Source organism: Manis javanica, chromosome 2, assembly GCF_040802235.1.
Source record: "Manis javanica isolate MJ-LG chromosome 2, MJ_LKY, whole genome shotgun sequence".
Taxonomy (NCBI): domain Eukaryota; kingdom Metazoa; phylum Chordata; class Mammalia; order Pholidota; family Manidae; genus Manis; species Manis javanica.
Genome location: NC_133157.1, coordinates 64,299,953 through 64,322,017, shown reverse-complemented (window position 1 = coordinate 64,322,017; position 22,065 = coordinate 64,299,953). Strand labels below are relative to the sequence as shown.

General features: G+C 41.1%; 1 protein-coding gene across 7 annotated transcripts in view; it reads left to right on the top strand.

Annotated features, from left to right (window-relative positions):
- The window catches only part of SMARCA2 (SWI/SNF related BAF chromatin remodeling complex subunit ATPase 2), a 162,372-nt gene that overhangs the window by 127,521 nt on the left and 12,786 nt on the right, over nucleotides 1–22,065 (top strand). For 6 of the 7 annotated variants that reach the window (XM_073228598.1, XM_073228602.1, XM_073228603.1 and 3 more), the window contains exons 29-32: nucleotides 6,610–6,663; nucleotides 15,424–15,529; nucleotides 15,988–16,089; nucleotides 20,504–20,636. In XM_073228598.1, the coding sequence (XP_073084699.1) occupies nucleotides 6,610–6,663; nucleotides 15,424–15,529; nucleotides 15,988–16,089; nucleotides 20,504–20,636 (395 nt within the window). The remainder of the gene's footprint in view (nucleotides 1–6,609; nucleotides 6,664–15,423; nucleotides 15,530–15,987; nucleotides 16,090–20,503; nucleotides 20,637–22,065) is intronic. The other variant, XM_073228604.1, reaches the window with a different exon arrangement.

Here is a 22,065-nt window from a genome sequence, read left to right as displayed (position 1 = left end):
AATTTGGCCACAAGTCTGTTCTTTGATCAGACTGAGCACGTGAACTTTCTTGTCAACCAAGAATCAGTGACTCTCTCTGTCACGTCTCTGTTCACCCCCAGCCCTGCTGGTGGATATGCCGCAGGCAAGGAGAGTTTCCAGGAAGCCGGCTTGGACAATTGCACCTTATTTTATCAGCCCTTGGTGTAAAGAAAAATAAGTAGAGGCTATCACTCTGAGTTTACCTCCAACTTTTTCTCCTTTGTCTTAGGGGAGTAAAGTGTCTGTTTCTTTGGCCAGATGTGTCTTGATGTTTGACAGGTCTTTTGTTCATTACCTGCTGAGTGAGTCTGGGGCCACAGTAATACTGAGAAGAGCCAGGAAAGTCCTTGGAGGGCTAGAAGCGAGGCCTTTTATTACAGGTGATGGCTGTGTCCTCCTTTAATGGTGTAAAAGAGGTTGCCAGCCAGTGGACCATATATGGCCAACAGATTGTTTTAGTTCATGTTTCACGTTGTTCAAAAAAAAAGGGCAAACTTATGAAACTGGAGAGATGTCTTATCAAACTTTAAGGTTTTCCCTCCTTTTGTTGAAAAACTAAAAAATTTGACCACCTTCTCCCCAGTTTTTCCTAAGGTAACAATTGCTAGAAGTGAAAAAGTAGCTGTCCCTGTGTGGGACTTGATGCTCTAGCGTGCCACAGTCCCCATCACCTACTATCGTCCCTCCAGTATGGAGTGTCAGTTGCTATTTTTCATCTGCTTTTCACCCCTGGCCTACTTATTTATATTACATGCTGGATGCATGGCCTTTGGAGTTTGTGACTTCCTGGTATACACAGCTGTGGGCTGATCACTTTCCTAGAAACCATTGCAAAATACAGAGTAGTATAAGGTGATATCCCTTAAACCTCAGCTAAGCATAGCACAGTAGTTTAAAGCACAAGCTCTTATGTTGGTTTAACTACCAACATTTGAATCCTAACTCCAGCATTTACTACCTGGTCACTTTACTTCCCTGGGCCTCAGTTTCCTCATCCACAAAATGGAAGGATTACTATCCTTGCCTCTAGAGTCATTAGGAGAGATGGATGAGCTAATACAAGTTCTTCAGTTTAATTATTAATAATCATCCTTTCCAACTACTTGCAGCTCATTGGGCAGTTGAATGGTGCTATGAGCACTGTAAAGTAAGTGTCCTTGCTGATACTGTTTCCATCTTTTTGTTTCCAAAACCAGATAGCACAATTTCACTGGGACTGATTATTGAACACATCTTTAGTTTTGTACTACAGGGAAAAGATACTTAAATATTTCAGCATGCAAACATTTGGGTAATTTTCCCCCATTTCTCTCATTTTATTTATATATTCAATGTCTCCTTGAAAAGTACCCTCTGAGACCTGATCTGTTAGCTCCCACATTTAGGGACAGTTTGGGGAGTATGTACCAAGTTTCCCACCACTGCATGTTTCATGTATACTTCATGTCAGTAATCCTCTGGAAAAAGCACTTAATCTATTTATATTTTTTGTTTCTCTTACCAAACTTGGTACTCAAGTAGGAGGCACTCAAATTAGGAGGGCCTTAATTAGATACATTGTCATTTTTTTGGTTGGTTTTAGAAAATGCTGCTAGGAAGTGTACCTCTCCATGTGGTGAGATTTTTGTACCATTAAAGTCAGCTACTAATATAGTAACTCAACCTACCTGTGAAAGAAATACCACCTGTACTAACCTCCCTCCCATTACCTCAGTCAAGTGTTAGGGCTCTGACAGTCATACAGATTAGCAGTGTATTAAATAAGAGCTGCCATCTATATTTAACTGATACAGAAGAATTAATTAGCTCTCATGAGGCAGTTTTTTCAAAGTCCTTACATGATTCTGGGACAGATGTATCTTTATTTTTTATAAAGAACTAGGATAATTTAAGTCTCTATTTATTGCCTTTATTTTCAGTGCCAGGCCTCATTTTTCTGTTCTGTTTGTTTTAAAGGAGGGTGCTTTTTAAGATGTGACCCCAAAGAGCCAGTAATTTTGTGTGATACATCATCTTTATAAATGTGATCCAACCTTTTTGGTGTAATTTTACAGTCCTTGCTATTAGAGGTAGTACTGGTCAGCTGCTACTCATCCTCACTGTTTTATTTCCCCACATAGAAAACTTACTATCAAATAGTGTTAGATGGCTTTGTTTTGACTTGTTAAGTATGCTTTGTTTTCTGCTTATACAGAAAGCTCTTTAAAATGATATTCTCAGTTTATGTAATTTAATGGAGACTTTCCCTTTCTCGGAAAAGGGATTCATTCCTAATTTAATTTGTACCCTTTAAATTACCCTGGGGGTGAGATCCAGAATAAGATGGTGTAGAAGAGTAGAGTCTGGTCGAGCTACCCCAAGGCCAGGGACTCGGCTTCTGGTCACTTGGATAAAGGAGAGAGAGATTCCTAAAGGAATTCTTGATGCTGGAAGGGGCTTAACTCCACCTGGTCCAACTTCCGGCAACCCAAATGTATCCGCTGCAGCCCCTCTGACACCCTGTCCCCAGCTCCCTGTGAACATTCCCAAGTGTGAGCTCACTGTAGGAGGCGGTTCACGACACTGAAGGACAGCTCTAAACACAACAGTTATTTCTTATATTAAAAATAGACTCATCCCCCTGATTTCTAGCCATTCCACTTGGACCATCAGAAAGTAAATCTGTTCTCATCCCAAGAAATGTCCATAAAAATATTTGTAAGCATATCCCACCTCCAGGTTCAAGTGCCTCCCTTTGCTGGGAATCTGAGGGATTCCCAGGCTGCGCTCCATCCTGTTCCCTTAGGAACATTCTACTTTCTTAGTGTCCCATTGGAGCATGGCCCCTGCAACACCAACAGTGGTATTCCGAAGGCTACTTGCAGGGTGGTTAGCTTCCTTTTTCTGGACACTCAGGAATGTGTTAACTTTTTCTAGCAACTTTGACACAGCATTAACTCACATTGAATGTGTGACTTGTGGAAAAACTCTCACTCCCCAAAGCGTGCAGACTACTCTCTTCTCACTCTACTGCTGCCAAGGTTAGCTTTCAACTAAGAGTTTGATTTTTTGAATCTGTATCTACTGATTTGACTCTTTCCCCTAGACAGTTCTGTTTAATTGATTATTATCCCATGATTCTAGTCTGCTGATATAGCCAGATTTTTATGCCTTTTTAAAAATTTGTTTACTTGTCTAAGTTTTTTTTTTTTGTCATCCAGAGATTTGCTATAAGCTATTGCCAAGAAACATCTAAAGGGCAAAGGGCAGGTCCCTATAATGTGCCCCTGAAAATCACTACAGGTTGATGTGAATTTATGAACCAGTAATCCTCCAAGTTGACTGGCCATCTGTGAACTCACATGACCGTGCTATCATGTCACCCACATTTATCTATCCTTTCTCAAGGTTATCAAGAAAGGCTAAACCCAAGATACACCACGTTTGTGGTCTCTCCAATCTATCAACCTAGAAACCCTGCTGAAAGAATGAAACGAGGTTAGCCTTGCCATGGCTTTTTCGAAGAGCTCCCTACTGGTACTTAATGATGTTATTTATCTTCTCTAAATAGCCCCATGGCATCTGACTAATTCCTTCTCAAGTTTTCTGAGGGTCTGCATCAAGCATACCAGGCTTGAGTGTCTTTTCTCATCTTGAAATTGGGACAGTTGCTTATCTCTAGTCTTCTGATTCCATTTCTAGTCTCTGTGATTTCTTAAACATTGTTAGCAAAAGCAGTCTCCACACTTTGACAATGTAGTTTGCAACTGGACCCTTGAACTCATTTGAAGTGTCTTGATGTGCTCTTTCTATTGACTCTCCTATCAGCAGCTGTTGTTCAACATTTATTATGCTCTGCTTTTCAAATCTGAGCATTGTTCTGCTTCCTGAAGAATCTGGAAGCAGAATAAGTTTATTGTCACCTTCTCCCTAACATTTGCTTAAGATTGTGGCAGGAGCATCACACAAGGACGGCTCTTCTGGCTACAGAGGGTTTGGACTTGAGGTTCCACTCTGCGGACCGGTCTGCCTGGTGGGCATAGCCCTGGCATGCAGTGGGGTGACAGGGGTAGTGGCTGCAGACCTCCTGCCCTGACACCCTGCAGGCTTTGCTCTCTTTCCGGAATAAGGCATGTCATCTTCTTGCCCCAAATTTTAATAAGCCCTGACCATATTGGTAGGAACGGTGGAAAGCCTCAGCTTGTTCTGAATTTTAGCTCCCCTGATGCAGAAAGCCACTCATTCAGCCTGGAAGGGTTTTTCCTCCCCTTTTCCAGGCTGGTACTGATGAAAAGGGCCGGAGGGTAAAAAGCTCACAGGATTTGTCCCCCCTCACCCCCACCGCAGCTCATGAAGTGGTACAGGAGACAGCTCTCCTACATGACATTACTGAATAGGCTGCGGCCTGGAGAACCCAGGGCAGGAGGGGTCACAGGAGCCTGTTCTGTGAGGGCACAGGGATGTTATTGTGTTCATGGTCATTTTTAAGAAAAATTCCATCATTATATGTATATATTGACATATATATAATGACGTTTACCTGGGAAGAGAGCCATCATTTCATTCCACTGTATTCTAGCAACTTTCCAGGGATTTGGTATACTACAAACCTAGGGACTCTGTGCACTTAATTCCTGTACACACTGAAAAGTCATTTGTAGCATTTCCCTCATTTTGAGTAAGACTGAGCTACTGTTTGAAGGTCCACATTTTGTCAACCCCATTCTCCAGAAGGGAAGGCCTTTTATTAAAGCACGCTGGCTGGTTCCAAGGTTTTCTCTCCAACGTGCTTTGCCTGAAATACAGTTAAGCATTTACTTACTCAGTGTTGAATGCCTTCCCACATTGTTCATCATCCTGAGACTTTGATCCAAGGTACATTATTCACACCAGTGTTCATGCTGCCTTTCCAAAACAGAGTTGCAGTAACATACATTTTTAAACCAAATCCATGTCATTACTTAGTATTCTTTTTTGTTGTTTCTACTTTTTTTTTTCCCCAAGCTGATCCAATTTCTGACCTGTATAGGTCTGCCCCCATGTACCCCTTATCAAAATCATTTGGAGTCTGCTGGAATCTCTTCTCTTCAGTCTCACATCGCCTGTGAATTGTAATCTCCAGTAGTCTCAGATCGTAGAACCATGCCTACATTTCTCTGAATTATTTACAGTATATTCTGTAAAATGTCTAAGATGGCACATGTCACTCCCAGGCTTCTCTTCCTTCACGCACACAGACCCTCAGATGGCACAGTCTGTCTCTGGTTTCTGTGTTGCCTTGGTTAACCTGATCATCAGCCCGAGGTCCCTGAACTACAGTGGTGAAAGTATTCCCAGTTCTGTGCTGCATTCCTGACACACCCTCAAATACGTGCTCTCCACACCCTCCCAAGCATCTCTCCCAGGTGCCTGCCTTCTGTCGCCTCACTGTCCCCAGCCTGGCCTGGGACAGCTGTGGCTGCCTGAGGTCCTGCCTGTCATCTCCTCATCCCCTGCCTTCTTTCTGGGGCGTGTATCTGATCACATCATATTACCTAAAAACTTGCAAGAGCTTCCTGTCGCCTGCTCAATGACGATGAAACTTCCTACCACGGAAAAAACAGTCTTCCACAATCCAGCCCTCACAACCTTCCCAACTCAGTCTTCCAACATGTCCGTCTCTGCTGCCCCTTATTTCAGGCCTTCCAGCTCATTCTCTCTGTTTCAGATACAGCGTACACTCCTCCCCTCCACTTCTCGATTTCAGAGTTTTAAGTGGCCACACGTAGGCTGTGATTCCATAGCGTGCTGTCTTCACCTCCAGAAAAACCTGGAAGGGATGGAGGGTTTCCCTAGGATGCGTCACCACTGGCAGCTGCTTCTCTGCCACCACGCAGAGGGACCTCCATGTAGCAGTTCCAAAATCCTCAACTGAAGAGGCTTCCCTGAAGGCCTGAAGAAGGGTCAAAGATCTCAGGCAATGGTTTATTGTCATTTCCAATGGAAGGTCATTAACTCAGTGATATATTCAAAAAGGATAGAGTTCTGGGCAGTGGAACCAGCTGCCGAGGTGGTGGTCAGAAACCAAGTTTGGCTGTTGTTGGAGTGTCCTCCATCTGCTGGCTGCCACAACAAAGTACAGTATCCTATTTAATTTTCACTGCAACTTTCTGAGGTAAGTATTGTCCCCATTTTACAAATGAGGAGCTAGCTAGACTCAGGCTACTTTGCTAAGATCACACACCCACCTAGCAAATGCTGCCATCTGATGCTTCTGGAACCATGGAATCTGCGTCCTAACACTCACATGGAATATGTGGGGACGGAAATTGGACCAGAGGACTAGGCATTTACGTGTTTGAGAGAAGCCAGAGACGTCCCGGAGAGGTTAGGAAATCTTTTTTTTTTTTTCCATTTCTAGAGAACTGTATATTTTTTCAGAATGAGGTTCTAAACATAACCCGCTGTGATTTTCCCAGCAATCCCTGAGGTGGGTGAGGCAGGTAGGTGAGGAGTCTGAGGCTTGGAGAGTAAAATGAATCATCAAGGCCACCCAACCTAGGAGGTAGAGCCGGGCGGGGATGAGAACCCAGGTCTTCTGACTCTAGTGTTCTTTCTACTCTACCACAGGTGTAACGTGGAGAAGGTGCCCAGTAATTCTCAGTTGGAAATAGAAGGAAACAGGTCAGGATCTGTCTTGTATTCCTGTGTCTCTAAATACAGATTTCCCTTGGTTCACCAAACAGACCGATTCCTTAAGAATTGGAAGCACGTTTCTCCAGTCGCCTCCAAATCATCCCTACTTGGAGTGGGACACGGAGGCACAGATACGCTAAAACACCTGTCCTGGCTTTTGAAGTTGTTTGTGTTGTGTTCCAGTTTGGGTGTGTCAGTCCTGTAAACCCACGCGTCACAAAGGCGCTGGGAGCCTCCAGCAGGTCTGCCCTCCCCTGTGTGCAGCACCTCGGCAATGGGTGTCTGTGGCTTCCCACTTCCCTCGAGCACAGCTTCCCTCTCACCTCTCCTGGCTCTTAACCTTGTGTTGTCTTGGTCATAAAGCTTAATGGAAAGCGCCTGTGGCATCTGTGCCTCCCGCAGTAGATGAAGACGCATGCATTTGCACACTGTGTCTGATATTCCACAGTCGGTCACATTGTGCAAAGGGTCTGCTGCTGGCTTGGGTTCGGGGTGTGACTTCTGGGCCTCCCTGTCCCGTAACGGTCCTGAGTGTCCTAGGCCAGTCCGATTAACCTTTGTGTGTCTTTGCCTCCATTGGATGGAAAGCAGAAATGCTTTTCTCATAGAGGATTTGTGGGCATGATGTTAGTTGAGAGAAAGAGAGGGATGTGTATGATTTCCCAGGGTTAGGAGTTGTTACTAATATATTGCAAATTTCTTTCCCCCTTTCAGTCAGCCTTTACTCCTAAAAAGCATGGATACAGCATCTAACCATCCATATTCCACTTTTGTCAGTTGGCCCAATAACATCCTTTATGGGGTTTTTTCCCCACTAGTGTAGGATCCAGCCCAGTGCCAGGAAGAAAAAGAGTTGAAGCTGTATCCTGTATTTCAGAATGAATACTGGTCACCAGCTGTGACAGTCTCCCTTTATAGGGAGATGAAAAGTGGGAGTGATTTGTACCAGCCATATCTGCATAGATGAAACTATTGGGCAGTATTCCCAATTTTTTGTTTTCCCTTACTGGTGTTCAATAAACAGTTATCAATCCTGGAAGCTTGACATGCAAACCATAGTGTATACAAAGATGTCAAGAATTTTGTTCTGTTTTTGCCATTATGAGAAAGAACTCAGTCTGGATTCAAATTTCTAAATTGAAACAATAAATATATGACTTTATTAATTTGGGCAGTTTAAATAATGAACCAACATGGGTAAATGCTTCTACCCCCATGACATAGAAAGGAGTCTTATAGTCTAAATGGCATGAAGTAGGCTACATGTCCAGCCCAGAGAACAAAGACAGATATAAGCTCCTTATTCCCTCTTCCAGGAAAATGATCATGTGACCACGAAAAGTAGTCTTAAAGGGTGTTGCAAGCCTCCATTGGCTTGCCTAGAACTTTTGAAGAGATGATATGACCGTAGGTAGTTGGGACCTAGGTGAATCCATTTTTACAGAAGACAGATGTAATCCAGAGCCATAGCAAAGGGCTTGACATTTGCTTCCTAAGGGCCCCGGAGTCTGACCTGTCCCTTACTGTCATGTACGCTTCCTTTGCCTGAGTTTATGACTTCTTGTTGAGAGGCTGCATTGTGACCGGTTTTAAAAAACCCTTATAAAAATACTTTCTGCATGTGTTCAGGGGCACTAAGATTTGAAATACAAATAAAAACAAAACGTAATGCCTTAAAGCATAGCTAGAAAGAGCTATCTATATAAAGGAATCATGCATACATGGCATGAATGAAGTGCGTGTACAGGGTGGGCAGGGAGGAATGGGGCAGGAGTGAGGGAAGGCTCCACAGCTTGTGGGCCAGGGTCAGGGGGGATGCCCCAAGTAGACCGTGGCAGGGCAGGGTAGGGGGCCGTGGATCAGGCAAAGGTACTCAGTCTTCGTACAGGCAGCCCTGGAGGTACGGAAAAACCAGTCCCCCTGTAGAGACCACGTGTATCTTGGTGTGACTGGGTCATCGGGGACAAGGAAAAGGGGCATAGCACGTGGCAGCAGATATTAAGAGAATGACCACTCAAAGGTGTGACTGACAAGACTTAGGGGGCAGACAAGGAGAACTTACAGATAACTCTTGGATCTTGATCCTGAGTGGTAAGTGTCTTTGGTAGCATTTAAAGAAATGCAGTGAAAGAAAAGGTGGCATATATGGAGGAGTGGGGGGGTTAGGGGTGTGCATGCATGTAGCTACCCAGCTCCATGTACTCCGTCCCAGGAATTTAAATTCTCTCTGCAGCTATTAACAGCCCTTGACGTTGTGATTTTGTTGCCAGTATTGACTATCCCTTCAGAATCAGCCAAGAGGCTCTTTCAGACAAAATTTATTTTTAGCAGTGTTGGCAGCAGACATTCCGTATTTCTTTAAATGAGGGAGGGAGGCTGTGACTGTGGATCTCGGGCCAAACACCTCTGCATTTAATAGTTCTCATTAGGTTATAGAGATAGAGCTGTGAAGTAGTGGTGTGACCAAGTCGATGCACTTTTAGAGCATCGTAAGTTCTAGATGGGGAACCTTTCTTCATTTATTCTCTGTACGGCATACTTTGGGCTCAGCATCAGAGCTGACAGTGGATCCTGTGCGGCTGCAGCCTGGTGCAGTCAGAGCCTCATACATTGTCTGGAATGGTGCTTCCCAAAGTGTGGTCCTCAAACTCTAATCCTAAGTTTCTTGGAGAATTTCCACTGCAGCTAGAGGCTCTGGGAAGTCTGGACCCCCTCTAGAGACCACGTGTATTTCAGTGTGACAGGGTCATCGGGGACAAGGAAAGGGGGCATAGCACATGGCAGCAGACAGGAAGACAAGAGAATGACATGTTATGTGTGTGTGTGTGTCTATATATATACATATAGACACACACAAAGACATATATACATGTTATTGTATATTCATGAGAAAAAATGTGCCATCTTCCTTGGAATCCACTTCATATGTCTTCCTTAAGAATTTACTCAAACGGCAATCATAGGAGAAAGCACTCCCGTGACTGCTGTGATCCACCACTTTAACAAAGTGACGTCTGGGACTTGTGGCTCAGGTCGGGGAAAACATTTGATTTTGTTTGCAAAATCTTTGTGCTTTTGAGTTTTGTCACAGTTTAGCCAAAAACTTTGAGATACAAGGACAGATCAAACGGGAAAATATTCAGTGGAAGAGAGGGTTGGTGTTTGCTTTTGAAAGGAAAGCATTCTGAGTCATGTCCAGATCAGCAAGATAAGATGCCAAGGAAGCGGGTGGCCTGTTAGCTTACACATTTAGGCAGACAGACAGGTAGGGTTCTGGGCCCATACCTGCTATTACAAAATCTCAAGGGAGAAAAAGAGGAGAAGCAACTAGATTCCTGAGTCAGTATTTCTAAAAGTCAGGTGATAGATGATAAATCTTCCCACACTTCTCCTAAGAATGCTTGTCTAAATAGAAAGCAAATAATACTCTCTGAAGCCCATGTCTTGATGAATGCCTCTGATTTGTAGTAAGAAATTCAACAGGAGAATTCTGAAGAAAAGTGGAAACTTCTCATTCTACCTTCTGGTGGTCAATATATTAACAATGTTAATGGAATTATTGTTTTATTATTCTACTTATTTGGCTTTACATGATAGAGTTAAAACGTGCCAACTGGTGAAATGTGCTTTTTTAGTGATTATAAATAAAGGTTGGTCATATGCCCCTTAGACACCACTTCTCTGAGAAAAGTCAGATTAGATTTTGACAGCATGTTTTCAAAGATGACAACCCACAGAAGTGTTTGAGGCCTACTTTATTTATGGATGATAATATGGCTCCAAATTACATTAGATAGTAAATTTTCATTTTGTTGAATAAGAGTACATCATTATTAATGCTTACTTATGCTCTGGCATATATCCTTCTGACCCTTAGTTTATGTGTTTAAAAAACATTGTTGAAGTTGTACTGCACTTAAAATCTGATATCCTTTGCTGTTTTTCACTAGTGTAACAAGCACCTTCCCATTCTTTGAGGAATTCTTTATGTATTTTTGAAATACATAATTTTACATTCTCTAGCATTATATTATTTGTCCTTTCCCAACTGTTAAACATATTGGCTGCTTTTAAATTATTTTTTTTTTTTGAAATAATTCTGTGATGAACATCTTATATATATATATATATACACACACACACACATATGTATATAAAATATATAAATACATATATAACTATAATATATAGATATAAAATTACAGTACATAATTATATATAGAATATATATTCTATATATAATTTTAATCTCCATATTTTAACCTAGAGTAAATTATCAAAAGTAAAACCGAGCATCGACGTGTGATTATATTTAAGACTCTTAATAAACCTTGGTGCTTTTCTTACTGAGCTGAGTGAACCTTTAATAGTCTCTCTATATCCAGGCGTTTGTATTAACATGATATAAACTTATTTTTGCTGATAACAAAAGCTTTTTGATAAAAGATTTTTGTTGTTTTTATGGGTAACTCAGGCACATTAGATATCTACAGTCCTTAATGCAACCCTTGGGGCTGTGTTTAACAGCTACCAATCTCCTGTACCACAAGCAAGTCTACTCCGGTCCCATTCTGTTTTGCTGTTACCTCATGTATGTTTCAGGAGGCTCGGAGGTCACATTCCCAAGCTGGTTAGGAATTCTTACCTGTCAGGCCTCAATAAGGCTTGGATGGGAGATCTCAGGAGTGAAGAACACAGTGTAGTGGCTTGTGACGCCTTTTGCAGAGCTGACTCAGGTTTCTGGGGGCTCCCCGAATAAGCGGGGTGCTACTGTGGTCTAAGTGCATTTTTAATGGTATTTATTAAAATTCCCCTGGCAGTCTGACCCTGAAAAGCAGCAGCATGCTTTCTTCTACTGCCCTCCAATGTTGACCCAAGTTTTTGTTTTCTTGCCCCCAAATTCCTTGAGTTTGATTCCTTTAGGACTGTAATGACTTTTCTATAAAACCCTTCCTTCCCGCTCCAAGTGGGTATTCTAAATCATGACATCATCTTCTTATGGGGAAAGATAGGTTTTGTTTAGCTACTAGATGTAAAAATGTGGCTATTTTATTTTAGTTCAAGTGTCTTTTTCAGAGGTGCCCTGTAGAAATGCTGTTCCACGGATCGGCCTGGGCAGGTGAAAAGGAAAACCCTAAAGTAGCTAAATCTAAACGAAATTCTCACCCAGTGTCCTGTCTCCTGGCTTCCCCTCGGTGGGAAGGCATAATCGCCAGCATTTTAAAGGAGTATGTTGTCTTAGCTAGTATTTGAGTCTGTGCTCGTTCAGCTATGCCTAAAATGTCATCAAAGGTAAAGCTGATATTGATGTAGTGTTTATAAAATATTCAGCTACCATTGTAGAATTTTAGTAGTAAGATGTGAAATTATTGCCATTTGGTTTGTGGAGGTAATGGGAGAAAAACTGGTTCCCAGATGAAGTGTTGCACAGTAAATCTCAATAGTGTGCGTGTGCACATACAAGCTATACATGCAGGGTTTGCAAACCAACATCTACACAGCAGCATACAGGGCCTTTCCATCTCACCCTGATGCCATGGCCATGGATCCCTGTGCTCATTCACCTCTGTGCAGGGGGAAGGTGCTCACCCACCAGCACCTTGAACTCAAAGTGCAGTGCGCCCCTTACCACTTGTGTTTTAGGTACTCCTCAACCCAAACTGTGCAAAATATAGACCTGAAATCGCAGACTATCAGTGGAATCCTTTTTTTGGAGTAGGGTTGCAGGAGTCCATTTTGCCATGGGAAGCAGCACGCTCCTAGCTAACAACTTATACTCAGGCCTTTGGTTGTGTAAAATGACACAATGGAAAATACCTTGGGGATAGGATAAGCATTTCAACAGAAACAGGACACCTTCAGCAAACCATTGTACAATTAGTCCATTGTTCTGTACTTAAAAAAAAAAAAAAAACTTTCCAGAACTGAAAAAAAAAAAAATTGAGAAGGTATATTAAAAAAAGCCTTTGCCCAGCTTAAGTCAGAAAGAAATGCCAAGAATAACTCGGTAGGGCTATTTCACTTCCTTTTTTTTTAATCTGCGTGTTTTTAAACTTTAACATTAGGAAAAAATCAGTTCCTGTAGCAGTCCATTATCAAGTGGTCCTACTAGTACCTCAGTACATGCTGCAGGTCCACCTGGCATACCCTGCCCTAGCCAGCCATCACACCATTGCTTCTGCTAGGGACGGGAAGGGCTGTGACTGCTTGTTCCTGCCCTCTGTGAAGAGAGAAAGCACAGTAAACAAAGAGGGCTTAAGTTCAGAGTAGCCTGGTACCAAAAGTTGGTTTAATATTGAGCATTTCTTCCATTTTTATGGAGAGTGGATTCTTGATACTGGATGGATAGTGAAGTATTAGGAGAAGGGAAAAGATAGAGAACCTTCCAGCCATGGCGTAAGAGGTCGGTCTGAGGACTTGGAATCAGTCATAAATGGGGGATTGGCCCTGATACTTGGGGTGTACAGGAAAGAGACTATGCCGACCAGCAGAGTCGGGGCAACTGTTACAAAGCTGGGTTTGCAGAGAATGGGCCTGGGAGGGCTGAGGCACATCTAAATGGTGATGGGACCAGCAGAGCCACAGTAGGTTTCCCTTAGCCAGCTTCCAGGTCCTCCTTCTGCCCATGTCTGTGTTCTTAGGAGGAGGGAAAGGAGGAAGGTGGGATAGGAATGTTAAGTCAAGTGAGCCCTTATTTTTGAAACAGATGAATTTTTCTCACTTCATCATTTTGGCCCTGAGTCCCAGAACATTTCAGCTCTCTCCTTTATGAACACGTAACTCTTCTCTCCTATAGGGCGTAGGATTTGTACAGCCAGACTGAGGACACACATCAGTCTAAGACCGTTTTAGCCATTTTGCCCATTAGAAAGAACTTTATCACATTTTTGGTACAAACCACTGATTTCTCATTTCACCAGTAACATAGCTGAAATTAAGGGTGTGTCCATCACAGGTGTACAAAGCAAAGATGTCCTTGTAATCCGTCAATAGAAAAATGACACCATCTGTTGGCAATGTAGAAAATGACACCGTGAAGATGTCATTGAGGGCCAGGTACTAAATCCAAGATTACAAAGAAGTCTTTTTGATTGTTGCTAGGTTATGAAGAATGCTAATTAAAAATAAGCCACTGATAGAAATAGAAAACTAATATCTATTAATTGCCTTCTGGATTATTTCTTTTCACACAGTGAAATGTGAATATAAATTTCACAATGTTAGAAAAAGAATAGGCCAGAAACTGTGGCCTTATGTTAAAGGAGATGGTAAATAGTGTTTGTCATATAGTATGTGGTATAATTTACGGAGGTACAGATGCATTTCTCAGCCTAGAAGGGGGTAGGGGTGGGTATGAGAACACCTTGGTTCTTGCCACATGATCTGAAAATTCAATTCCCTGTTAAACTGCAATCTTCTTAAACCTCTTGTGTTCACCCCTATTTTAGTATTCATGAGGCCCATATATGCATTAAAAAATAAAGCAAAACAGGGACCTAGTGTAACAGGAAAAATTCGCCCATCCCTTTGACAGAGGATTTTCGGTTAATTTATGCAGGCCCCTTTGCACTTCAGCATTTTTCCCTGCTGGTTGCTAGGCAACGATTTGAGTTACTGCGCATGCCTTTTTTATGATAACTGTCATTATGAGTATTTTTTAATTATACAACTGGGACCATGGATTAAAACAGCACATTGTCACTCATTCTTTGCCACTGCTCATAGCATTCTCAAACACTCCCAGAATCACCTTCCAAGATTTACATAGCAGTGATTTATATTGTTGTTTTTTTCTTAATATTTCTGGCTCCACAAAGGAAGTAGAAATGGCATCATAAGGAAAGTGAGATTTCTATGAGAAGTGACTATACCATACATACCTCACAAGCTACTATGGATCTGGATAGGCCAAGCCAGATATTAGCATTTTGAACCTAGAATCATGAATATCTTTGTTCCTCTAACTATGTCTGCTTCTAATATTAAGTGATGTTAAAAGCTTATATTGCTTTATAGCCTCTTTCTCAAGTTTAGAAAATGCTAAGCATTCTCTTTCAAATAATGAAATCTGCTTTCAAATAAAGCTACCATGAATTTGAGGGAGGGTGGAGCACTAATCCCAGAACCGTGGGGCATCACGCTTGCTAAATATGTTCTTTTCTGCCCAAATGACTCCATACACACAGAAGTGCAGTTAGGTGGGATGAAGGGGTTCCACTGGCAAATAATAACAAAGGTATGTGTGGATCACAGTGTGTGAAATACTCTAAAAGGAGTAAGACCGGAAAGAAAGAGGGTCCTACCAAAGCTTCTTATTTGAGCTGCCAGAGGGTATTCTAACATACTATTTTCTAAATACACAGTGAATTTGAAGATGAAGTATGGAAGTAAACTTGTGCATTTGTTTTTTCCTAACTCAATTATTATTCATTTAAAAATGGAATATTTAATTGAATAGAGTATCTTAAATATTTCTACCAAAACAAAGAAAGATATTCACTCTGAAAGAGTAACCCACAGTGGACTCCCCATATCATCTGTGCAACAGAAGTGGGGACCTAATAACATTTTAATGTGATTTTGAAACTAACACAAGGGGCGTTAATCTCTAATATACTTGGCGGGATTTTCCTTGATTTAAAGAACCCCCATGCAGTTTGCTTTTTTGACATTTTCTGAAAGAAGTAAAATAAATGCTTTCCTCAGTAACATATGATCTGTTATGTTTTTGTTTCGCCCACCCTACAGTTCAGGGCGACAGCTCAGTGAAGTCTTCATTCAGTTACCTTCAAGGAAAGAATTACCAGAATACTATGAATTAATTAGGAAGCCGGTGGATTTCAAAAAAATTAAGGTAGATATTTTGTTTACAAACTTTATTTTTTGAGTACATAAAGAAGTGTAAATTCACTGAAATGATTATGATTATTGTCGGGACTTGGCGGTGGCATCCTATGTGACCACCACCGACCCCCATCCTGGCTTGTCTCCAGAATTATGGGGATATCCGTATGCCTTTACATGTATGTAGTTTAATCATTGTGTTGCGAACTCCACTTCTGTTATATTGCATTTTATTTCAGAAGCTTCAGACTCCTCACCTGACCCGTCACTCTTCCTGTTCCCCTTACAAGAAGGAACCCTGGTGGGAGGGGTCTCTGTGAATGGTGCCCCTAGGGTTGCGCTGTCCCACATCCCCCGCAGGCTGTTTTCTGTAGAGACAAAGGGAGAATCAGGCTCTGTTAACCAAGTAGTGATTTTTGTGTTTTCTCTTCCTCCTCTTTCCTCTGTTTTATCCAAAATTTCCATTAGGAAAGAATTCGTAATCACAAATACCGGAGCCTGGGAGACCTGGAGAAAGATGTCATGCTTCTCTGTCACAATGCTCAGACGTTTAACTTGGAAGGATCCCAGGTTTGTCTTCAGTTACTTGAAAAGCATTTAAATATGCTTATGTTAAATAATATATTTCATTTTCTACCATTTGAACCATTGCTACTATGCAGCAGAAGAGAAAACTTAAAAGCCTATATTCCGTGCACCCTATGTAAATAAATTGAGGCTTTGGCAATTTCAAATTAATGCCAGCAGCTTTGTGCTATCGCTGTGCTAGCCCCTTGCTCACACATCCCTTCCCTTAAAGGTTTGGCTTCTAATTGGAGGAGGAATTCATAAATCACTTAACGTAATGCTTAAAAGCTAGAGGTACAGTCTTTGCTTTTATAGAGATTACATCTTGTTTATGCCTACCTTCCTTCCAATTGTAACCTTACATCATAAGTTGAAACTACTATAATTTAAAACATAGAAAAACTAACCAGTGCCTGTAATTGCTCACAAAAAATTGTTCTCATCAGGCCTTTACTGCCCTTTTCCATAGTTACCAAGTCTAAGGGTATATAAGTTAGTGACACTGAATTTATTAAAATAGGGTGAGAGCAGTTTCACTCTTAAGTACACCTCAATAGCCCTCATCTTTTATAGAAGCTCTCTTTTTCCTATCTGTATTTCTGGCCTAATGCTGTCATACCATGAAGAAGAACGAATAAGGGGAGGACTCAGTGTGTCTGCCAGCCAGGGTGTGCCACCATTCAGTTTCTTAAGCCTCTTTCCCGATCTTGCTTTCCTACCTTCATGTCAGTTCCAGTCACGGAATGAGAGAGCATGGGGAAAATGTGCCTCAGAATGTGCATTGAAGAGACTGTGCATTTCCAGGTCAACAGCAGTTGACAGCAGTATTCTGAGCAGAACAGTAGGTCTTGAAAGCAAGCCTTCTGTCTTCAAGACACTCTTTAAGAAGGTTAAAATGGAAACCAGCACACAGACAATAAATACAAGAGTCAACAGGAAGTGTTTTGTGAATGACATTGAGCATCTCTGGGTAGGGTTTTAGGTTCTTCAAGCCACTGTGGCAGCACTGTGATGTGCATCTGCTCCTTTTCCAGTCCCGCCACCTCCTTGTCTGCCCACACTCGCTGTCTCCCAGCTGAAATGGGGCGACAGATGGCCTCTTGGCTGGCTTCCCTCCCAGTCTATCCTAGATACTAGTTTATCTCTCTCCAGCTACCTTCTTATCCTGTCCATCTATTACCCACCCCAAGTACTATTATATTCTGGAATGAATTTACTCTCCATAGGCTGCTTTCTAAAGCCATATGCTACCCTAACTCTTTACTCTCTTTTTCTGCTGTTCCTCAACCTAAATAAACAGTTCCTGGTCCAGCCAGACTGGTCTCATAAACACTTGCACATGTAAAGAAATAATAGACTGTGTACCCTTCACAGCCTCACAAAATAGTAGCGTCTTGCATAACAATAGTCCAGTATCGTATCTAGGAAACGGACATTGGGCCAATCCCAGATGGGTCTTTTTTATTCTTGCCTCCCCACCTTTTTCACATATGCTTTCCCTTCCTAAACACCCCGCTGCTCCTTTCTCACCCCTGACAGAACCGCCTCACCTTTAAGATCCAGCTGAGCTCTGATTTCTGGGGTATTCGACCCCAGTGGCCCCAACTAGGCGTGCACTACCTGCCTCTGTCCTCCTGTTGTGCCATATTGATTGGTTCTCACCACTAGTTCCCCAGGCACTTTCCTGAGTGTGTGGTTCCTCCTTGCCATAAAGGAATATGTACTTAGAGCAAGGTCTGGTTTTCTCTGTGTTTTTTATTTAATTGCTATCAAACATATAAAATTTATTTTCTGCATCATTTTTAAATGTACGTGCAGTAGTGTTAAGTATATCTCGTTGTGCAACAGATCTCCAGAACTCTTTCATCTTGTACAACTGAAACTATCCCAATTCCCCTGGCAACCACTGTTCTGTTTTCCACCTGTATGAATTTGACTCCTTGGATACCTCTTACAAGGGAATCCTGCAGGATTTGTCTTCATGTGACTAGCTTATTATCTCACTTAGCATAATGTCCTTAAGGTTCATCCACGTTGTAGCATGTGACAGGATTCCCTTCCTTTTTAAGCCTGAATAATGTTCCACTGTATGTATCTACCACATTTTATCAATCCACGCATCTGTGGACACTGGTCTACCTCCGCCTCCTGGCTATTGTGAATAATGCTGCTATAAACATATGTGTACAAATATCTCTTTAAGACTCTGCTTTAAATTCTTTTGGGTCTGTACCCAGAAGTGGGATTCCTGAATCATATGGTACTTCTGCTTTTTGTTGTTATTTTCTTTCATTTTTGTTTTGAAATTTTCTTCGTACCCATGTACATACAATAAAATGCACCTATCTTTGTGTACAGTTTGATGAATTGTGATATATGTATACTCTCATGTAACCCTCACCCAGATCTTAAATATCATTCTCACTAAATTTTCCCCATCATCTCTTTCACCCATACTCCATCCCCCACCCCCTATCGCAACCTCCAGTCTGTTCTCTTGTATTTATGAGTCTGTTTCAGTTTTGTTTGTTCATTTGTTTTTTAGAAGCAAACATCTAAGTGTAATGGTAATTGTCTTTCTCTGACTTATTTCACTTAGCATGATACCTCCCACATTCACCCATATTGTCACTAATAGCAACAGTTCATTCTTTTATGAATTATATTCCATTGTGTATATGTACCACATCTTCTTTATCCATTCATCTATTGATGGACACTTAGGTTGCTTCCATATCTTGCCTACTGTAAATAGCACCGCAGTAAACATAGAGGTGCATAAATATTTTTGAATTAGTGATTTTCTTTCCTTCAGCTAAATTCCCAGAAGTGGAATTGCTCAGTCTAACAGTATTTCTATTTTTAGTTTTTGAGAAACCTCCATATTGCTTTCCATGAATTGGTTGTACCAATTTGCAATCCCACGAGCAGTGTTCAAGGGTTTCCTTTCCTCTACATCCTTGCCAACATTTATTATTTCTTGTGTTTTGGATAGTAGCTATTCTGACTGGTGTGAGGTGGTATCTCATTGTAGTTTTGATTTTCATTTCCCTGAAGATTAGCAATGTGGAGCATCTTTTCACATGTCTGTTGGTCATCTGTATGTCTTTGCAAAACTGTTTATTTAGGTTCTCTGCCCATTTTTTAATCAGATTATCTGTGTTTTTTTGGTGTTGTGTTGTATGAGTTCTTTATTTTGGATATTAACTCCTTATTAGATATATCATTTGCAAATATATCCTCCCATACAGTAGGTTATATTTTTCTTTTGCTGATGGTTTCCTTTACTGTACAGAAGCTTTTAGTCTGATATATCCCCACTTATTTATATTTGCTCATTTCCCTTGCCTGGGGAGACATATCCAGAAAAAAATTACTAATGCTAATATTCAAGAGTTTACTGCCTATGTTTTCTTCTAGGAATTTTATGGTTTCATGTCTTATATTTAGGTCTTTAATCCATTTTGAGTTTACTGATACTTTTGTATATGAAGTTAGACAGTAGTTCTTATGCATGTAGCTGTCCAGTTTTTGGCAATAAATGCCATTTATTGAAGAGACTGTCTTTTCCCCCCTCCTTTGTCATATATTAATTGACCATGTCTGTGGGGGTGTATGTCTGGGTTCTCTATTCTGTTCCATTGTCTTATGTATGTTCTTGTTGCCAGTACCATACTGTTTTGATTACTATTGCTTTGAAAAGTATAGTTTGAAGTCACGGAGTGTGATAACCCCAGCTTTGGTCTTTTTCAAGATTGCTTTGGCTATTGTGACTTTTTTGTGAGCCATAACAATTTTAGGATTATTTGCTCTACGTCAGTGAAAAATGCCATTGGTATTTTGACAGGAACTGCATTGCATTGAATTAATTTTTGGAAAAAAATAACCATTTTTGAGCTTCATATATCTCAGCAGCCATACAGGGCTATGCTCAGTATGGGTATACACTAAAAAAATTGATGAGAATAGTATTGGCTGGCACTGAAACTCAGTCATGAAGAACAGCCTCATTTTGTTAGGGGAATTACATTTTAAAGAAGGTTACTTTATTACAGTATTTAATTGAACAATTCAAGTAAGAAGTGGAGTTTTTTAAAGACTATTTTTGTCGTCAAAAATGAGAGGGTATCTTAGAGAAGTCCACTTTTCTCTTCCAAGCATGGATGTGTGCATGTGCATACACTCACACCTGAAATCATGTCAACTGCATATGGGCTTTTTCCTGTAAGAACATGTGTGTCTCTATATGAATTTGGGTTTTTCCCACAGGCCTATAGGCCTAAAAACTAACATTGATGTTTCTGCTAAAATTCCTGTAGAATAAAGCTGGTGTGTTGCATAAGGAAGAGCCTGATGAGATTGTGAATCTCGGGCCCGCAGCTCGCACTTCCTAACAGTTGCCACTGTGACCCTTTAGATTTATGAAGACTCCATCGTCTTGCAGTCAGTGTTCAAGAGTGCTCGGCAGAAGATTGCTAAAGAGGAAGAGAGTGAGGATGAAAGCAACGAAGAGGAGGAAGAGGAAGAGGAGGAGGAGTCGGAGTCGGAGGGTAAGCCCGCGCATGCGGTTCTTCCACCTCCTTGACCCTTGCCGCCTGTGTAGATGTTACCGCAGTTGCTTAACAGGACAGATGTTAGTGTCAGGCACATCTGAGGTCCAGTCCTTGGTCTCCTGTGTCCTTTCTGGGCAATGTTGGGCAGTGTCCTTAACCCTTTACGAGCTGAGCTGCCTCCTCTGTGAAACTGGGGTACCAAAAATACATCCCAGGAGTGCAGAGCTTAGTATATGGCCAGGCTCATGACAAATGCTTACTGGATGTTCCCTTTGAAGATGAGTGTAATAGACATTTTCTTCCAATACTGCTGTTAATATCACCTGTGTGTTACTTAGCACAGTGGTTGTCTAACCTGGAAGGTTTGACAGAGCGTGGATTGCTGGGCTCCATACACAGAGTTTCTGATTCAGTAGCCCGCAGTGGGGCCTGAATGTCTAAGTTCTTGGGCTACTGATGCCGCTGGGCCCAGGACCACACTTTGAGAATCACTGCTTTAGAAAATAATCATCAAGCTTAGTTGGAACTGTGGTCCATGTTATCCATCATGGGTCAGATACTGATCCTATCTTTTTTTTAAATTTTGATAATTTGTTCATCATGGAATTTTTTGTATGGATTTCAAGTTTTTTAAATATTGCATTAGCATATTACTTACCTCGGGGACTGAGTTTTGGTGCCCTCTTATATTTTGCACCCAAGGCGAAATACATGCATGCCTTGTCCTATCCTAGTCTCAGCCCTGGTCGATAACCGTAACATTGAAAGGTTAAGACTGCCATCAAAAGTCTAAAATTTCTTTGTATGTTTTCACCCCATCTCCTTCTCAAAGTAATTAGCCTCGGTAGTTTATAGTCTCTATAAAACAGTACAGATATACTTTTAAAAATTTTATTGGATTTTCTTCTAATTACAGACAACATGAAAAATGGCTTTTAAGAGCAGAAAATTTGTAAAATCCCATCATTCAGTATATTTTTAACATTTTGAGAAGTTGCCTTCCAATTTAGTTCTATGCATAAATATTTTGTTTATAAAAGTATGGTACATTGTCACTGCAACATAGCAATGAGTGTTTTTATACAGTAATATATATTAATGTTCATTAATAATTTTACCAAAATGTATTAATTTCACTCTAAATAATGCTGTCCTGAAGAGTATTACCTATAAATCATTGCAAACATTTGTAAATCACCTGATGCATACATGTGGTCACACAGAATGGAGCTCATACTTTTTCAGCAATGTACATAGGTCTGTTTCTCCACACCAACACCTGCTCAGTTTTGTTCTTTTTGGTGCTTTTTGCCTTTATTTATTTCTTTATAATCTTTTTCAATTTCATATGGTTATCCCCTAGTTCCAGTATTCTAGAATTTGATAACTAAGTCTACACAATCTATCTTGAGACTTGGTGTATTAA